Here is a 14,374-nt window from a genome sequence, read left to right as displayed (position 1 = left end):
GCCCAGGCAGGTCTCAACCTCTTGGCCTCAGGTGATCCTCCTGCCTTAGCCTCCAAAGTTCTGGGATTACAGGCGTGAGCCACCGCACCTGGCAAAGGTCCCCCTCTTTTATTTCCTGGGTGTTTCTTCAAACTCCTTCTTCTCAGCTCCATTGAAAAGCTGCCTGCCGCCTCATCCTCTAGGTGCTCACAATCCACACTTCTATCCTGCCAGCTCCTACCGGGACAATTCCCTTCCACTATAGTGTATGTGGCCCCTACTCTGTAAGTGTCATCTTAATCCTGAGGACATCCCTAGGAGGGACTCCACAGTGTGGTCTTATCCACATCAAACTCTTTGTTCTCTGCATTCTCTTCTCTACCTCACAGTTACCTCCCAACATGTACACACCCCAGAGATCCCACAAGTGATACCAGGGGAGAGGAAAGGTAAGGGAGAATGGAGATGCTGTTTCCTTCATCAGGAAGACAAAATATAATTGTCCCATGGTATCCTCAGGGAACTGGTTCCAGGATCCCCCTGACAATTCCATAATCAGAGGACGGGATGCTCAAGTCTCTTATATAATATGGTGAAGTATTTGCATATCAAATATGTACATCCTCTAATATACTTTAAATCATCTCTAGGTTACTTATAATACCTAATACAATGTAAATGCCATGCAATAGTTGCTATATTCTATTGCTTTTTATTTGTAGTATTATTATTATTTTTTTGAGACGGAGTGTCACTCTGTCACCCAGGCTGGAGTACAGTGGCACGATCTCGGCTCACTGCAGCCACCGCCTCCCGGGTTCAAGCAGTTCTTGCCTCAGCCTCCTGAGTAGCTGGGATTACAGGCACCCACGACCATGCCTGGCTAATTTTTTGTATTTTTAGTAGAGACGGGGTTTCACCATGTTGGCCAGGCTAGTCTTGAACTCCTGACCCTGTGATCCACCCGCCTCAGTCTCCCAAAGTGCTGGGATTACAGGCATGAGCCACCGCACCTGGCCTTATTTGTATTATTTTTTATTGTTGTATTGTTATTTTTTGTGTTCCTTACTTTTTTTTTTTTTTTGAGACAGAGTCTCTCTCTTTGCCCAGGCTGGAGTGCAGTGGCATGATCTCAGCTCACTGCAACCTCCGCCTCCTGGGTTCAAGCGATTTTCCTGCCTCAGCCTCCAGAGTACCTGGGATTACAGGTGTCCACCACCACACCCAGCTAATTTTTTTTGTATTTTTACTAGGGACGGGGTTTCACCATGTTGGCCAGGCTGGTCTCGAACTCCTGACCTCAAGTGGTCTGCCCACCTCAGCCTCCCAAAGTGCTGGGATTACAGGCGTGAGCCACCTTGCCTGGCCTGTTTTCCCAAATATTTTTGATGTGAGGTTGATTGGATCCATGGTTGCAGAATCTACAGATACAGAGGGCTGACTGTACATATAAATCATGAAACAAGGCCGGGCACGGTGGCTCACACCTGTAATCCCAGCACTTTGGGAGGCCAAGGCAGGCAGGTCACTTGAGTCCAGGAGTTTCAGACCAGCCTGGGCGACATGGTGAAACCCCATTTCTACAAAAAAATATAAAAATTAAGGCCGGGCGCGGTGGCTCACGCCTGTAATCCCAGCACTTTGGAAGGCCAAGGCGGGTGGATCACAAGGCCAGGAGATCGAGACCATCCTGGCTAACACAGTGAAACCCTGTCTCTACTAAAAATACAAAAAATTAGCCGGGCGTGGTGGCGGGCGCCTGTAGTCCCAGCTACTCGGGAGGCTGAGGCAGGAGAATGGCGTGAACCTGGGAGATGGAACTTGGAGTGAGCCGAGATCACGCCACTGCATTCCAGCCTGGGCAACAGAGCGAGACTCTGTCTCAAAAAAACAAAACAAAACAAAACAAAACAAAACAAAACAAAACAAAAATATATATATATATATATATAAATAAATTAGCCAGGCATGGTGGCACACACCTGTAGTCCCAGTTACTGGGGAGGATGAGGTAGGAGGATCACCTGAGCTCCAAGAAGCTGAGACTGCAGTAAGCTGTGACTGTGGCACTGCACTCTAGCCTGGGCAACAGAGTGAGACCTTTTCTCAAAAAAAAAAAAAAAAATCATGAAATGATGGGTTAAAGGAATAAAACTATAGGATGTGTGCTTCCAGCCATCTCTCCCCATACACAAGATCAGCTGAGCTATAAAAATGAACACTCACAGGCCTACCTCCCGACTCCAATCAGTGTACTATCTCTCCAAAAGAGAGGACATAAAATCTGCAGGGTTAGTGACTGAGAACAAGTTGTCCTTTCATGTAGATTTATTTCAGTCGTAACTGAATGTGAGTGGAACAGAATCAACCCAAGTCTAGTCTTTGTGAGAAGGCCAAATTCAACTCTAGAAACTGGACTCTCAGATGAAGAATGTCTTGAACACGTTTCCATAGCAACCTCTTTCCTACTCCTTACCATCTCTTCTTCTCATATTTTTCCTGGAGAAACTCCTTCACTTTCTGAGGATCCCTGGAATCTGGTACTAAAGATGTCCGAGCATCAAACAGACCCAGCCAAATCTTCCGGCAAACCTAAAAGAATGAAGGTGTCAGAGGAGTGGGAGCAGAAAGCAGGAAATACAAAAGATACCACTTCCTTTTTTTTTTTTTTTGAGACGGAGTCCCGCTCTGTCGCTGGGCTGGAGTGCAGTGGCACGATCTCAGCTCACTGCAACCTCCACCTCCGGGGTTCAAGTGATTCTCCTGCCTCAGTCTCCCAAGTAGCTGAGACTATAGGCGTGCGCCACCATGCCCAGATAATTTTTGTATTTTTAGTAGAGACCAGGTTTCACCATGTTGGCCAGGATGGTCTCGATCTCTTGACCTCGTGATCTGCCCACCTCAGCTACCCAAAGTGCTGGGATTATAGGCATGAGCCACCACACCCAGCCACCACTTCCTATTTATTCATCAGTGAATATATATTGGCTGGGTGTGGTGGCTCACACCTGTAATCTCAGCACTTTGAAAGGCTGAGGTGGGTGGATCACTTGAGTACGGGAGTTCAAGAGCAGTCTGGGCAACACAGCGAAACCCACTCTCTAAAAAAAATGAAAAATTAGTGGACCGTGGTGGCACGTGCCTATAGTTCCAGCTACTTGGGAGGCTGAGGTGGGAGGATCATTTGAGCCCAGGAGGTTGAGGTTGCAGTGAGCTGAGATTGCGCCATTACACTCCAGCCTGGGTGACAGAGCAAGACCTTGTCTCTGATAAATAAATAAATAAATAAATAAATAAATAAATAAATAAATATATATTGAGCATGGACACAGTGCTAGGATCTGGGTCTACCTACAAACCAGACATGATCCCTGTCCTCGCAGAGTTTATAATCCAATGGGGCAGTTATATCTTAGATAAATAAAACTAAAGTTATAATCACATTTTGTGACATGTATTGAAAAAGGAAAATAGAGGGCCATGAGAATTATGGAGAATTAAATTTTGATAAGGGTAGGGTCCAGGACAATTTTCAGAGCTCTGGCTTCCAGGACACCTCCAGAGGCCCTTGAGGACACCCTCTAAGTAAACCAATCACCCATAAGCTAGGGGTACTGCTAACGCCAAGGATAGCAACTTCTGATCAGCAGATTTAGCTAGGGAAGGGGTTTTAGTCACTTTCAAGTAAAAGATATGCACTTAAATCCAGGTTGTCAAGGCTTAAGGCAGCAGAGCTGGCTCCAGGAGAGCTTCCTCAGAGGGGGTGGCCCAGTCAACTCTGAATGCTCATGCTCTGGAGCTCTGGTCATTCTACCCCTCCATTGCTCAGGTGCCACATCCTACAAAGATATTGCTACTTCCCCTGACTCCTGAAAAGGGGGCCTAGACAAACCACAATTTGTATAACAGAATAAAGATTCTGTAAATATACCTAAGGAAAGAAATCATACATATGAAAAAATTAAGAGAAACTCAACCAAAAATAAAACCATAAGGTTTCCCTACAATCTTGAGGCAAAGCTCCACCTGCAGATAGGGCGACCTTCTCACCACTCCATCGGTGGCAGCTCACCTCATTTCCACGGGATTGCAGGAATACTACTTCAGGCTCAGTGAAAGTTGTCATGGAGATTGACTTGACACGATGAGGGGGGTTCAGCCCTCTCCTACGGGAGAGAAACAGGAAGAAAGAGAAGTATAATGCAGTTAGCACGGCAGGCTGTTCATGGGAGGAGGAGGAGGGAGAAAGGGTGAAAGAACAGCATATAAACTGAGCTCAGATAGAACCCCCCCATCTGAAGCTACTTCCTAATTCCAGGAAAGAAGGGAAATATTTGGAATATTTTGGAGACATTACAAGTCTCCAAAGAGAGGCCAGGCACAGTGACTCACACCTGTAATCCCAGCACTTTAGAAGGCCGAGGCAGGCACCTCACTTGAGGCGAGGAGTTTGACACCAGCCTGGCCAATATGGTGAAAAGCCGTCTCTACTAAAAATACAAAAATTAGCCGGGCGTGGTAGTGCACGCCTGTAATCCCAGCTACTCAGGAGGCTGAGGCACGAGAATCGCTTGAATCTGGGAGGCAGAGGCTACAGTGAGCTGAAATCACCCCACTGCACTCCAGCCTGGGCGACAGCAAGACTCTGTCCCCACTCCCACCACCCACTTCCAACCCAAAAAAAAAGAAGTCTCCAAAGAGACAGGCAAGAGAGAGTCAGGAACATCCTGTGATCCCAGTAGTTCTGGAGAGGAAAGGTAGAGCCTGCCCATCCAGAAGCCTCCTCTAGCCTGGCTCAGATCTCAATAGTTTCAGTGTTCAGCCTGTAGGCCAAGGGGGTACTTCTGGGAACTCAGACGCGTGACCACTTCCCATTTCCTACTTTATCATTGTTTTAGACCTGCAGCCCATCCCCAAGATCCCAGGGCCCACAAAAACACAAATCCTTCAAGCATGAGGGAAGTGAAAAATGAAGGCCCAGTACTATTCTTGGTAACACTAACAAAAACAGGATTTGGTGACAAAAAACAGTCTCTAGCCCAGCTGGCCCTCCTTGTGTCTACAAAGAAGGGTGGAGTGGTGGTGGGATGGAGAGGGTCCCTCTCTTTCAGGAAGCCATCTCTAGGAAAATAAATATTTGATTTTCTTATTTCCATATCTCTCAATAAAGCAGGAAGAAGTCAAGTTCAACCATGAGCTATGAGGCTGGCATGGGCGAGGAATATGTATCCTGTGGCAGTGCTTTTGTGCCTCCTCTGTATGTTCTGTTAACTCCCTGGGAATCCAGTTCTGCCTCCAAGAACCCTGTGGAGATTACAAGAGAAGAGAAGGCTTCCTTGTCCCCATTCAACTGGTCTCAGGAGTGTTCTAATACAGGAAACTTGGGGCTAAGCCAGGGAAGGCTTCATAGGTTCCCCTGTCCTTGCACCTTAAGTTTTATTCTGGTCTAGGTCTACTACCCTTATTGGATTAAAACAAAACTGCCCAAACCAAAACAAGCTAGACCCTGGGACAGGAGGGAAGCAGTCTCAGCAGATGAGGCCTCTTCAGACTTTTACTCTCATGGGAAAAAAAATGGCCAAATCGAGTTGTTCAAATAAAAATCCAGAATAGGGTCCTGGCTGGCATCCTCAGGAAGCACAAAGGGGGAAAACGAGACAAAAATATTTAACAGATGAAAATCCTGAAAATTCACAAAGAAGGTGGGGAAAACATACATTCATACTAACAGGTGCACACACAGAATCCAAGTGGTCCCGCCAAGTCTGGGAGAACAGCAGCGAGGTGTAAGCAAAAGCAGCGGTGGTGGGGGTGGGGGTGGGGGGGCGGCAGGGAGTGGGCGGACTCAGTACAGAGTGAACAGTAAAGGGCGGCTACCCTGCGGATGATAAATTACTCATGAGATTTTAACAAAGGACAGGACACTGGAGGCTCCAGTTGACGCTGTTTACAGCAATTCTGCTGCTAGACCTTTAGGTATAAAGGGTCTCAAAAATGCTCTTATAAAAGACAGGCAATATCAAAGAGGACTGATGCCCCCAAGGAAAGATAAGCTCAGGAAAAAACAAAAGCAAGGCTTTGTTACTACATATCAAACAATAGCTCTTAAGCTTGATCTGCCCTGAAGACTGTCTTCCGATCACATTTCAGAGATAGTCCGTTCTCTCTCCTAAGGCCTCTCTTGCTAATGGCTTGGTTTGGTTTTGCTTTTAATTCTAGAAAATACTCTTTCTCACCTTAACCACTAGGTCCTTCCCCTTCAGAATGTCAGGGCTTTCTGAAGTCTAGCCAGACCTCACTGTCCCTGTGATCTCAAAGCTCTTCTCCTTCACCTCCTACAAACAAAATTTACTTTGCCAAAACACAAGGCATTATGGGAGGCACTGTGGGGGATACAAAAATTATAGGACGGAGTTATCTTATCACCAGGAGCTCACAAGAAGAACCCAGGAAGCCTAGATAAAGGTACTTCTCACTGCAGTAGGGTGCTATTCAGTCAGGCGCTGATGGATCAGGGAGAACGTGACTCCAGGATGCAGCAGTTGCGGAAGGAAGAGAAACGGTCATGGGGAAGGTAAAACGTATTATGTTTACACTAGAAAAACAGATTCTAAGCCTATCACAAAAAGGTCATTGACATTTCCTGAATGGATAACCAGGAACTGTTAGCGAACTGTAAACAGGGAGGTGTGCTTCCTTGTTAGGGGGAGGAGGCGGGACTCAACCCAGGCATCAATCAAAATGGGATGCTTAGAACAGAACTTATGGTTGAGCCTGAACTAAAAGAGTTTATTTTTGGTGGGGGTGGCAGGGAGGGGGGGCGGCAGACGTGATAGGATGATGGGAAGGCAGAGAAAATAAGAAATGATTTAGATGCTTTGGGCCAAATGAATCTGATGGAACAGGATGTTTCCATAGCACAGTACAAAAAGCATTGCTCTGACCTTGATGTCTGTAGACTGGATTTTGTACAACCAGAGCCACAGTCTGGGGGCAGGGAGAATTCTCTACAAGGCAACATTGCAGCCTAGGAAGGGGGCCTAGTTACATGGCCTATGAGTCAGAGTTTTTCTTTATGAATCACAGAGAGGCCACTGCTGGCCAAAAGAAGCAATTTAGAAACGAGAGCCCCCTTCCTCCTGGTGGCTAAAATCATGTGGCCTAGGTGTGCTGCATTTCACTGGGTACATACCAGGGTCATGCAGCGGACCAGATGTGAGTCACTGGCCTGGAATTAAACAGGCCCAGCTCTCCCGCTTGCACCCAGCTCCCCAACATAACTCTCAGGTTCCTCGCAAAAGAGGTCATCACAGCAAATTCATTCTGGTATTTCTAACCAGGAAGTGCTGGGGAGGAACAGAGATCAATTTATTTTCTCAGAATAGAGTAAGTTTTTCCAATTGAAAGTACATTATTACTAGGACTCAAGCCTCCAGCCAGTCAGGTTGTCTTTATCCACTTCAGTTTCTTTTTCACAGGGCACCTAAAGGGCATTTGAAGTATTCTGAATTATTTGGCAGCTGAAGCCACTTGTATGTGTAGCTGCTAGCATCTGCCCAGTCCTCTCTCTTTCCCTCCCTCCTGTCTCCCCTCTGATTCCATTAGGCACAGTACTACTTCCACAAATACCACACCTTTTGTTTTTCTGTGATCATCACCCTCATGCTGACCCATATTTTTGCTTCTATCTTGCTTCATAAAAGCATCAAACCTGCTCAGCTGCTCAGATAAGAAAGTTCTGCCAGGTCAACAATGGAAAAAAACCAGTTCCACCCAGCACCCAAGTTCTTTTTCATTTGTGCCAAATTTGGACTTGGGAAATCCTTGCCTTTGAACATTTGTGTTCAGATTCATACACCCCAGATCGTGTTTCTTTGCTCTGGGATTTCACTCCTCTGCTTCTGAACAGGGTACAACTAAACCAGTTTAGCTCTTATCTTGGATGCAAACATCACCATGAAGAGTCCCTGTTAGGAACTTTCGATAGTCCCTAAGAGGAAGGCTCTCCTATTACCCTGCTCCAGGGTCAATTTCACTAATTTTAGGAAACCTCTTCCTGATCTAAATTCTGCTTCAACCCATTTCCTTTGTTCCTCCTCAGCAGCAATGATAAACAGCTGTCCTGTTGATTAGAGCCAGGTAGACTCCTGATAGCATCCAGACGCCCTTCCCTTTAGGCTCAACCTCAATCCTTTTTACATGTCTCCCCCTGCCCTCACCTCTCTCACCACCCGCCTCCCTGCCCCCCCCGCCTCCCCGCCCCCCCGCCCCCCATGTCGAGCTTTTTCTCATCCCTTTAGTAATTTATTACTTCCTTAGGGGCTTTTCAAGTGGTTCATGCACCCCTTATGAAACAGCACCTACATCTGTAATTTAGTGAGACTGTCCACCTCTGCCCAGCAGAGGTCAACATGAAAGGTGACAGAGGAGGGGATGGAGGGATGGGACTAAAACAGGGGCAAGGTACATGTGTACCTCTCCAACCCAGACAGATGGAAAAGTACTGAATTATTGAAGAACTTACTGTACCTTTCCTCCCATGGAGATTAAAATGCTTCAACTAAGAACCACCAGCAAGCCCGACAGGGAAAGTAAGGAACAAGGAGGGCAAGAACTTCTCACAAATAAAGAGTTGTCAAGTAGCATTCTTGACACCCAGCCCCGAGCTCTGCCCACCTTAATTCTGACTCCTGTGATCACAGTAAAGTTGGGCAGAAATAGAAGAGATAAGTGTCTATTACAAACGCCTGAAAAATGATGGATTGAACATGGACCCAAACAGCCACATCAAGGAAACATGTCATACTTTGCTGAAAAAATTGGGTGTCAAAGTTAGTGTCCATCCTTATGTCAATGAGATCTCAGGCCTCAACGTCCATTTTCTTTCTGAGGAACAGTGGTTCATCCACAGAAGCATTCCGGCAAACCAGAACAAGAAAGAACATTTAAAGCACTGCTTTGCAAATAGATGCTTTTTAGCAGCAATTTTTACCCCGTCTTAAGATTCAAATGACAGATTCATCCTCCAAGAATTAGAAATGTAACTAAACAAACAAGCATATGTGTATGTTGGGGAAATTAAACAGATCCACATCTAGGTTAAGGAAATTAGGTACTGGAAGAAAACCAAATGAATAAAACTAGGTCAGGTGTGGGACCTACAATTGTGGCAGTATGTATGTAAATTTAGGAACAGCAGAAACTAGCAGCCTTTCTCTCAAGCCCTCACACCAACGCTGTAGGTTTTTGCTACAGCTGAGAAAATATTTCTCATTAAAAAAGAGAGAACAAGAATGAGTTCATACATGCAGGGATGCAGGCAGAGTCATACCCACCCACCAATATTAAAATGTGTGTTTTTCTTCAGATCTTAGGAAATTCAACTTTGGCTGGAACCATCAACTTTGCTACATCAGCCAATCCAACCAGCTGGGAATTCTAGTAATTTTGCTCACTGCCCCCAGACGACCCTATCCCCTTATGAAGGAGAAGTATTTGTAACCCACTGAACAGAAAACTGGCCTTTAAAATAATGTTGTCCTGCTGTCTCCTTTCTCTGGCTACGGTGCTAAGTGTGGTATTTCAATTTCTTCCTTCCATATCATCTTCATTTTAACAAAGAATATTTCTTCTCGAGGCCAGGCACAATGGCTCACGCCTGTAATCCCAGCACTTTGGGAGGCCAAGGCAGGTGGATCACCTGAGGTCAGGAGTTTGAGACCAGCCTGGCCAACATGGTGAAACCCTGTCTCTACTAAAAATACAAAAATTAGCTGGGCGTGGTGGTGTGCATCTGTAATCCCAGCTACCTGGGGAGGCTGAGGCAGGAGAATCGCTTGAAACCAGGAGGTGGAGGTTGCAGTGAGCCAAGATCGGACCACTGCACTCCAGCCTGGGCGACAGAGCGAGACTCTGTCTCAAAAAAAAAAAAATTAATAATTTCTTCTCTTCGCATCATACCTGTTTGGTATCACTCTAACCCACAGAGCTTCATTTTACTTCATACCTTTTAGCAATACAGAACGATTTCTTTATAGTCCATGGCTTCCACTAAGATGTCAGCTCCGTGAAAATGGGAACTTATCACTACTGTATCTCCAGTACCTAAAACAGTGTCTGGCGCTTGATAGGCACTGAATAAGTTCGTGTTGACTGACCAAATGAATGAATGTGCAGGCTGTCAGCCGACCACAATTTTCACTTCCCACCAACACCAAACCCTAATCTACAGGTAATCAAGCATGTGGATTTAAGATGCTAATTGGTCTCCGTGCCACCATGGAGCCATGCCTCCAGAAATAAGCATCCCCTGCCTCACATTCTGCCTTACAGCCCACCTGCCAGCTCCCACTCCTTCCCACAGCACACCAAAGGGACACAGGTAATACTGTGTTAAGACCCCTTTACAAGGATTATATGCCTTGCCCTTGTCATGATAATTATAGGGAAACTCCAGCTTTCTTGCAGAGTTTCTCCTGAAATTTCTCTTCTTAGACTCTCAACATGCCTTTAATTCAACTTCATTTACTGGCCTAACCTCTTGATCTTTCATTTCACTCTCATTTCCTACTAACAAAGGGTTGGTCTAGCTTCTCATTTCCCAAACGCCAAAATATGCTCCCTAAATCCGCCGCCGTGAGGATCACTCCCTGATTTAGTCTCATAATGCTTTACCAAAAAGCTAAGCAAGCTGGGTGCCGTGGCTCACGCCTGTAATCCCAGCACTTTGGGAGGCTGAGGTGGGCGGATCACTTGAGATCAGGAGTTCGAGACCAGCCTGGCCAACATGGCGAAACCCCGTCTCTACTAAAAATACAAACATTAGCCAGATGTGGTGGCGCATGCCTGTAGTCCCAGCTACTCAGGAGGCTGAGGCAAGAAATTGCTTAAACCTAGGAGGCAGGGGTTGCAGTGAGCCGAGATCGCGCCATTGCACTCCAGCCCAAGCAACAGAGTGAGACTCCATCTCAAAAATAAATAAATAAATAAAAAGGAAAAACGAAACCAGGTTTTTAATGTGTCCCAGATAACTTAGCTTTCTTTGTGTCCTGATTGAGGGGTATTATAAGGGAAATGTTATCTGTGGGACACTTTAACAAAGATCTACAAAATAATGATAACAATGTCAGCACTTCCCAGTTACTCAATTTTATCCATCAGTTTCATCCTTCTGCTTCTCATAGCAGGGTCTTCAGGAATCAGCTCTTTCTCTTTCTACTTTACCCTATACATACTCCTTTTTTTTTGAGACAGAGTCTCGCTCTGTCACCCAGGCTGGAGAGTGCAGTGGTGCGATCTCGGCTCACTGCAACCTCCACCTCTTGGGTTCACGCGATTCTCTTGCCTCAGCCTCCTGAGTAGCTGGGATTACAGGCACCTGCCACCATGCCTGGCTAATTTTTGTATTTTTAGTAGAGACGAGATTTCGCCATGTTGGCCAGGCTGGTCTCCAAACTCCCGACCTCAAGTGGTCTGCTCACCTTGGCCTCCTATACATACTGAGCCACTGAGCCCGACCCCTATACATACTCCTAAACGTTGTTCAATCTCTCCCCAGAGTTCTTCACCCACTGTCGAGTCTCTATCCTCTTGCTTCATTTCAGTCCATCTCAGTTTATGACGCATTACTGTTTGGGTTCTCAATCATTATCCCAAGAGCCACGATGGCTTTTACTTAGACCAAAGTCGAATTCATCCTTACAACCCACAAGTGAGGTTGATCAGAACCCAGAGAGAAGTTTAGCAAAGGAGGTTAAAACAAAGTAAATAATTCCAAACTGTATCTTGGGAAAACTAAATCCTCATTGCTGGTCTGCCGTGATCATCACTAACATCAAACAACAAATGTTGGAAACAGCAACGCCCATATGGCATTGGATAAGTTACGAAACCTCTCTTTGCTTCTGTTTTCCCATCTATCTTGCAAGAACAATAGTGCTCGCTCCCTGGCTCCTAAAGGTATCAAGACAGGGAAAGCTTTTTTTTTTTTTTTTTGAGACGGTGTCTTGCTCTGTTGCCAGGCTGAAGTGCAGTGGCATGATCTTGGCTCACTGCAACCTCCGCCTCCCGGGTTCAAGTGATTCTCCTGCCTCAGCCTCCCAAGTAGCTGCGAGTACAGGTGCGCACCACCACACCCAGCTAATTTTTGTATTTTTAGTACAGATGGGGTTTCACCATGTTGGCCAGGATGGTCTCGATCTCTTGACCTCATTATCTGCCTGCCTCGGCCTCCCAAAGTGCTAGATTACAGGCGTGAGCCACAGCACCCGGCTGGAAAGCATTTTTTAAAAAGCAAAACAAAAACAACAGTGCCTTAAAATAAGACTAAAAAAATGTCAAAATAAATCCCTTGACGAGCTTATTAAAAAACAGAGATCCAGGCCTGATATCAGATGTTAATCATGCATCTAACCAAACAATATCTTAATTTGGGGGTAGGAGGAGTGCAGAGGGGAGTGGAGGGGGGTTTACTATATAACCAGAAATCTAGGCTAGAACTGTGGCTGTAAATTCACTCTGGCATGACCGAACAGTACCAATGCCAAGAGTAGCACTCAGATGATGCACCAAAGCCCCCCCCAAAATCTAGAGTTTCCTGGATGCTACCACCAGGATCCAGTCATGGCAACAGGGAGCTTAAAGGTGTAAATGATTAACCTTCAGGATGGCACACCTAGATGTGCAAACGTTTGAAAAAGCTAAGCTCTCTACCAAGGTAACCCATTGGCTCTCATCTCTTAGATTTCATAAGAGTTTTACCCTCTGGGTAACATTTCAAAGCCCTGCTAAGATTAGTATCTACACCTGAACTCTGGACCATGGCTCCCTTCCAGCCACTATCTCTAGGCTGTCAATAGGGGTTAATTCGCTTTTTTAAAAAATCCTGTACTCTAATCATAGGAATTTCAACCAAGTTTCAGCTGGCTTCTGCATCTCACACTCCAGCAGGGACACAAGCCCGAAGGAAGAAAGGTGCTTGTCCATCTCCAGGCCGGCTTTCTCCACCTTTTTCCTTTTTGCTTTCCACCTGCATGAAGTTCCCTCTAAAGGTGCATGTCATTTTCTGGCCCTTTAATTCCCGACACCCCATCCCACTCCGAGTTCCCTTCCATCCTCCGCACTTTCTCCCTCCCCACTTGCAGTTTGCCTCGACCCCCTCGGGGAGTTTCTCGGTCCCTCTCCGGGCGTCCTTCTGCATCCGCACCCTTCTCTCCGCAGCGCGACTCCGGCCTTGCTTCCTCTCCCCTGCCCTTTCCCCTCCCCGCCACACCGCTGCAGCAGACGACACCGTCCCCACAGCCGGCGCGTTCCTGACCTTCCCGCCGCCCCTCACCTAAGCCCCCTTCCCTCGCGTCCCGGAGCCCCGGCCTCCCCACCCCGCCCCCGGGGTCCCCCCACGCCGACCTCGGCCACTTCCTCCCGGTCACTCACAGGAGGCCGGAGCAGGTGGTGCACACGAAGCTGCCCACGGTGATATCCACGTAGGTGACCCCGCGCTGGGCGCACTCGAAGCAGTGGCGGTTCCCGGCCTGGCTGCAGCCACCCAGCTCCCGCACCCGACGGCACCACACCTCCGAGGCCGCCTCCGCCTCCGCCTTGCCCCCGCTGACCCCGCCGCCCGGGCCCGGGCCCTTCTTCGCTGCCATCACCATCGCTGCCCACTCCCTCCCCGCTAGTCAGCAATCACCCCTTCAACCACTGCCGCCTTCCCGCCTCCTCAGCCGCCTCTGCACGCCCGGCTCCCCTGACAGAAGCTCGGGAGCGGGCGGTATCCGCAGGAGACTTCGCCGCCCCCCACCCTCCTTGCCTGTCCTGCACGCTGATTGGCTAGGTTTCTCCCACCTCCTTACTCCGATTGGCCCGCCCTGGGACGGCCTCCGGTTGCTGGAGCCGCCAATGCCACGCCCCACCGCCTTCAGGCCTCAGGCCTCTCCTATTGGCCGGCAGAGACCCCAGCAGCGAGAACTGTGCGTGCCTTCTCCTTGTCCCCGCCCCCTCTCGCCACTGCCTACACCGTGGCCCGCCTCCTAGTTCCGATTGGTGAGTCCTCGGCACTCGGGCTCCGACGCTAATTTTGATTGGCTGGCGGGGCTGCAAAGTTAGCGCGCGAGACAGAGGAGGTGCCCCGCGCGTGCGTAGCTGTCGTCCTCCCGACTGATGACGTTAATTCCCGGCAAATTTCGAAGACTTACTCTAGACTGTGTAGAGCGTCATGCGAAACCGAAGAGAAATGGCCATGTGAGGGGCTGAGCAGGAGGGGGAAAGAAGAGAGCGCTTAAGGGAGAGAGGGAGAGGGAGCAAGAGTGCTTTACTAGACCAGTGCTCTAATTCCTGAGCCACAGAGCGAAGGGAGTGCTTTATAAATGTCATTTCATTCGCTCCGCCTATCCCAGAG

At 47.7% G+C, this 14,374-nt stretch overlaps 1 protein-coding gene across 2 annotated transcripts in view; it reads right to left on the bottom strand.

Annotated features, from left to right (window-relative positions):
* AGFG2 (ArfGAP with FG repeats 2) overlaps nt 1–13,800 on the bottom strand; it is a 28,722-nt gene extending 14,922 nt beyond the window's left edge. For both annotated transcript variants that reach the window (XM_030797277.1, XM_003278097.3), the window contains exons 1-3: nt 13,411–13,800; nt 4,052–4,145; nt 2,456–2,571 (exon numbers count right to left, since the gene is read on the bottom strand). In XM_030797277.1, the coding sequence (XP_030653137.1) occupies nt 2,456–2,571; nt 4,052–4,145; nt 13,411–13,631 (431 nt within the window). In that variant the 5' untranslated portion in view covers nt 13,632–13,800. The remainder of the gene's footprint in view (nt 1–2,455; nt 2,572–4,051; nt 4,146–13,410) is intronic.
* Nucleotides 13,801–14,374: the final 574 nt, after the last annotated feature.

The sequence above is a fragment of the Nomascus leucogenys genome, chromosome 17 (genome assembly GCF_006542625.1).
Source record: "Nomascus leucogenys isolate Asia chromosome 17, Asia_NLE_v1, whole genome shotgun sequence".
NCBI lineage: Eukaryota > Metazoa > Chordata > Mammalia > Primates > Hylobatidae > Nomascus > Nomascus leucogenys.
Note: the sequence above shows the minus strand (reverse complement) of the source record. Positions and strands in the feature narration are given on the sequence as shown.